The sequence below is a fragment of the Oculina patagonica genome, chromosome 12, assembly GCF_052425735.1.
Source record: "Oculina patagonica isolate OP01 chromosome 12, crgOcupat, whole genome shotgun sequence".
Classification (NCBI taxonomy): domain Eukaryota; kingdom Metazoa; phylum Cnidaria; class Anthozoa; order Scleractinia; family Oculinidae; genus Oculina; species Oculina patagonica.
The window spans coordinates 7,738,675-7,744,509 of NC_135769.1; the positions used below are offsets into that span (position 1 = coordinate 7,738,675).

At 38.4% G+C, this 5,835-nt stretch overlaps 1 protein-coding gene across 1 annotated transcript in view; it reads left to right on the forward strand.

The window, feature by feature from the left end:
- LOC144633268 (uncharacterized) overlaps positions 1-3,418 on the forward strand; it is a 33,400-nt gene extending 29,982 nt beyond the window's left edge. Inside the window, exons 10-15 of the mRNA XM_078492112.1 lie at positions 89-151; positions 974-1,033; positions 1,684-1,704; positions 1,807-1,827; positions 2,354-2,613; positions 3,206-3,418. Of these exons, the coding sequence (XP_078348238.1) occupies positions 89-151; positions 974-1,033; positions 1,684-1,704; positions 1,807-1,827; positions 2,354-2,613; positions 3,206-3,418 (638 nt within the window). The remainder of the gene's footprint in view (positions 1-88; positions 152-973; positions 1,034-1,683; positions 1,705-1,806; positions 1,828-2,353; positions 2,614-3,205) is intronic.
- Positions 3,419-5,835: the final 2,417 nt, after the last annotated feature.

A 5,835-nucleotide genomic window follows, 5' to 3' on the forward strand; every position in this document is an offset into this window, starting at 1 on the left:
TCATAGCTTTAACGAGCTAATGGAGCAGTCAAATCTCTTCTGGTATCTTGAATATATTAAAAAATATGATCATTTTTGTCGTAAACAGGCAGAGACCAGAGAGACGTGTTTGTACATCCCAGGATTAATAACCCATGTGTACCATTAACAGGTAAGGCACTGAATTATTTTTACGAGCTGCCTTTGCAATGACATCTGCAAATGGGTAGACGTTCTAGTCTTCTCGGATAAGGACGATAAACCGTAGGCCCCGTCTCCTGCATCTTCATTGTCATGGTCAGCAGGGGACATTAAAGAACCCACACAGTAATCGTAAAGAGTAGGGCACGAAGTTCCCGGTGTTATGGTCCGTTCTATTCACATGTATCTATGGTTGGTGGGACGATATCATACACATGGACGGATAGCGGCTGCCAAAGGCGCCTGATATGCTGATGTCCTGTCTCATCCCATAATTCTAATTGTGAAGCACATTGAACTTTGTAAATGCGCTATATAATAACCAATACCATAGTGATACCATTACCATATAATTATCTGGTCTAGTAAAAGCAATATACGCCCACGGCAAACCACAAGGGTTATACCAAGATTTACATTTTTAGACTAAATGAATCTTCGAAATTATAGCTAAGTTAGGTTTAGAGCAGTTTTTAATCAAGTCTTGTTGAACGAAAACCACGGAGGTTACACTGACCAATCATAACAATCGTTACTACAGTGAACCAATGAGATTCCATAGCAAATGTACGTCACCGGCGAAAGCGCGGGAAAACGTGTGCGCGACCAGGATTTGATAGGTTTGGTTTTCGATTTGATTGGTTGAGTCCGCTGGCGCGAGTTATTGGAACCAATCACAAGTCGTAGTTAAAAAAAACGAATATGCTGAATATTGTATGGATATTTCTATCAGTACTGTAGTTAGTGTTAACTTTCCTTTAATTTTTGTCATATTTCATATTTATTCGACCAGTTGACGTTGATGAACACCGGACCATGTCTCCCAAAATAAACAATGATTTCCAGTTTACAGGTAATTCTTACAGCTGTCGTAGGTTTTGGATGAGACAGTGTCTAACCGGGATATCCAAACACCGAGAAGAGAGTTGAAAAAACGACGCGCAAGGGAGTATTTTTGACGAAATTCGAGGTGTTTGGATAGCCGATGAAACACTGTCTCAAGTGTTTGATATTTCTTCTTAATCGAAACAAATACTACGGAGTAAACGGAGAAATAAAATCGTAAACATCTATGCTAATCTATGCTAGTAATAAGTCCGGGTATCCAAACCTCCTTCACGGTTATGATTTTCTGTGTTTTTACTTGATGAATTATTAATGAGTTTGAGAACGTTCAGTGACACAGTCAAAAAAAAACACTTTTAAATCAAGTTTAACTGCAAAACACTTCTACAGTGACGCTCGCCATACTTCAGCAGCTTTTCAAATATCGAAAAAAAATAAGGGAGTTTTTAAGGATTGGGTAGGCAGACCAAAAATTACCGTTTTGCCAATTTTCAGCTAAAAGCTCGTAAACTCGTTTGAATTGCTTATAATTAGGCAGTTTTTTTACTAGAATTGATTATCAAATTCACCAGAGTAAACGTAATATAAAGCCTTTTTGTCAGTAAACATATTTTTCTCTTTTTAACGTATGTGAACATTTTTTTTCTTTTTTTACAGCTCTTGAGAAGAATACCTCAGGTTAGGATGATTTCCTTCGCGTTTCCATAGAACAATCTAAACTAGGTTTTTTTTTGTTTTAATATATTTGACCATTTTGTGTTTGTTTTTTATTTTTACCAGATCCAAAGAAGAATATGTCAGGTTTGTTGTTGAAACTTTTATTTTCATTACGTAATGTTCAAGTGTTTTTATTAGTAGTATAATACATTGTAGTCACAAGATCTGTTTTCTGCTAGAAGATTAGTGAATTATCTGTAGGTTGCGCGCGCAATGCATGACTTCCAGAGCAAATTTAAGTTCACGTGTAGTAAGTGTCATCTCGCACACAGCGAAGTAAAAACAAGGCTCGTCGATTCGCTTATTCAACTGAGCAAGAAATTTAAAAAAATGTGGAACGATAAAGAAAAAATAAGAAAATACAAAAAAAAGATCGACAAAAGTTGCGAAGGAACTGTTCCACGAACACCTTGAGGAGAAAAACATTCAGGAGCCGGACGGCAAAAAGGGATCAGTACAAGTGTTGAAATCGTTTGTCGCTGTTTTCTTTAAAACAATGTATTACTTACCTCGACCTTGATTATTCCGGATATCACAAAAAACCCTCATCCGATTATTGTTTATAAATGTTGCTTTGCTGATACTAATATATGCCAACCTTTTCTTTTAGGTCCTGACACATTCTACGCGTGTTATTTCGCGGAAAGTCAGTGGTTCCAGGTTCAAGTGGCTTCTGTCGTGAACTACTTCAGACAGAATGGTTACGCGGTGGAAATGGACGTGATGAATTCCAGCGAGCGCATCGACCTTGGACCAACTCGCTGGGCGGAGCAACAAATCAAGAAAGCACGAAATGTCCTCGTCTTCCTGTCGCCAGGACTTTTGCGGCTGTGTGGAGGCGACGGAGAGGAAACAGATTCATCTCATCAGGTACGCACAATAATGGAATGCCGATCAAGCCTATTGAGATTTGTTTTCCCTGCTACCGGCCTCTCTCCACCGAGGTGCATAAATAGGTACCGGCGAACTAATGCTGGGGGGGGGGGGGGGGGGGTACTAGCATTCCATCCAGGGGGAGTAAAAATACTCCAAGTCGCTTCATGCTACCGAAACCGGGATAAGCTCCGGCCTGTATGGACCACTAGGCTCGACGCAGAGTTTACCTACTATCACTCTACTTCCGTCCTCTCAGTCAAAGAACAAGTACGCTTTCTCGTTTTGAGTGACGTCATCTTGACGTATGACGTTTCTAGAGAACATGACGCCATGTTAAAAACATTACGTCACCACATTTCTCATGCTCGGAGAACGCGTGAGTGCTCGCGAAGGTTTTCTTTTTGAAACGGAAACTCTTCAAGTACTTACTTTAACGAAATTTTCCAGTATCGGTACTTGTTCCCTAGATGGTTCTGTTTTTAATTAGCTCCCTCTTAAGCCATGTAGTGCTTCTATAGCAAAACTGGTGAAAATATACAGCGATGCTACTCACTAAAATGTCTTATAGCATTTGTTCACTCCTTAGGAACACGATCGCCTCTGGTACGAACTTGACTTGCTTCGAAAGATTTACGCGCAAACTCACTCAGCGCGTAAAATGGTTTGCATCATTCTGCCAAATATGAACATTGACCCGGGGGATCTCCCACTGTGGGCAGAAATGAGATACAGATGGCCCGAGGACGAGATGAACATTTTAAAACGTTTAAACGACAGACCTATTATCCAACCCTGGTAGAATTTAAGATTTTAAATATGTTTTAGTATTTTTTTTTCGAATTAAGTAAGAAGCAGTTGAAAAAAGTTTTCATAGATACAATCTGACCTTAGCCTCCTACGCAAAAGAACGTCTGCGTAGGAGGCTAATCTGACCTCTGTCTGTGTTAAGAATTAGTTCAGCTTCTGATAGTTCTTATTATAGAATGGAAGCAGTTTCAACGCGGGCGAAACCGTACAAAGTGTGCGCCAAGCGTCCAAACCCCTGGCGGGTCGTTAGCTCGCTCAACCTACAACCTCTAAGCTGGTCTTAAAACACAATAGACCCGGTCCCGGCTTATTGGTGGTGTTTAAGTGATCTAAATGCTGCAGTCCTATACTCAGTGTTTCACTAAATAACACGGCAGAGCTTGACCAATCACGACGGCGACGCCGAGGACAACGTGGAGTAAAAAGTGGAATTACGTTTATTTTACTGTAGAACCTCACAATTATTTATCGATTCGTTAAGTGTATCTATCGATGCGAGAGCTACTCCACCTTAAACTGAAGAGTTCAGTTTCAAATAGAAAGATGATAAAAAAAAGTCCTCGTCCTGGTTAACGCTTAACAAAATGATGAGAATTTGGTCATTGCACGTAAAGTTATCGTTTTGCAGAAGATAGCTGTAATGAATGATGAAATGACTCCGGATTTTAATCAACATGCATGGGCATGTTATAGTTCATTTTAAAGCGTTTTTGTTTAGTGACTTTCTTTTCGCCATTTGCGTTGCGGTTTGTTTTAGCCACATAATTGTTTGTAATTTGGTGTTTGTAGGTGGTGACATTTTCGACATTGAAGAATGAACAGTTATTTTTCTTTATTTTTGAAGACAAGTTTACGAGACACGTTATTTTGAATTATGTTGTATGATTAAGTTGTAGATAGGTACTTATTGACCAAGTGGGAGTGCCGGACGGGAATATTTCTAAATAGAAAGCGGTCTTGATGAGCGCAGATTAAATAGGAGGCAGATATTTTCCTTCCCGGCCACCTTTCTTGGAAATAATTGAGGTGAATAACCAACGTATTGTCGACTTAGGTGATAGCAGAGCCTCTACCCTTTACAATGCATTGGACTTGCCAACCGTTCAAAATTCTTTGGCCAATCCTTTGAATAGCTTTAGGAAAGCTTTGTAAATATTACGAATGACAATCTTTAGGCAATCTTTCTGTACGTTTGAAATGATTAAGCAGTTTGCACTTTTATTTCACGTAATCATTATTTTACTGTGCGTTTTTGTATTATATCTCATTTAATGGCACTTATTTTGTCCAATAACAAGCGAGACTTGCTTCTTGTCTATATTATTGTGAAGGAAAGCAGGACATTAGATAACCTTTAATATCCAAAAAAAAAGCACGAGAGATCAACATCAGAAAATGGATCTCATTGTGCTTTTGCTGGAATTGACTTCTTGGGGTGAAATTCCCAATTGTATATAGTTATATAGATAAAAGATGATTTTGTCTGCTTATATTATATTATGATGGCAGCAGTTTATAGTGAAATAAAAGCAACAGTGTATGAATTACATGAAAACAGTTCGCATTGATTATGTCGCTTAAAAGCTTTTGCTCGTTATCTTGCTATTATCTTCCCCACCATCTTTGTTCCTTGTGGTCTTTTAACATTAGTCTCGCACAAATCGACTTTCGGCATCAAGGCATAATCGATCGCATCCAGTCGGCTCGACAACATTTTCAAGTCTCGCGCAAATCGATTCCGGTATGACAGGTCGAAATGAGTTCTTTTTACTCGACAGCCTTTTAACAAGAATACAAAAACCGAAGTGAGTTCGCTTTTCACCACAGTCTTTTTACAAGAATACAAAAACCGAAATGAGTTCCCTTTTCACCACAGTCTTATTACAAGAATTCAAAAACTGAAATGAGTCCCCTTTTCACCACAGTCTTTTTACAAGAATTCAAAAACTGAAATGAGTTCCCTTTTACCAGATTTTTTTAACAAGAATACAAAAACCGAAATGAGTTCCCTTTTCACCACAGTCTTTTTACAAGAATTCAAAAACTGAAATGAGTTCCCTTTTCACCACATTCTTTTAACAAGAATACAAAAACCGAAATGAGTTCCCTTTTCACCACAGTCTTTTTACAAGAATTCAAAAACTGAAATGAGTTCCCTTTTCACCACATTCTTTTAACAAGAATACAAAAACCGAAATAAGTTCCCTTTTCACCACAGTCTTTTTACAAGAATTCAAAAACCGAAATGAGCTCCCTTTTCACCACAGTCTTTTTATAAGAATTAAAAAACCAAAATGAGTTCCCTTTTACCAGTGTTTTATACAAGAATACAAAACCGAAATGAGTTCCCTTTTACCAGTCTTTTTACAAGAATACAAAACAGAAATGAGTTCCCTTTTACCAGTCTTT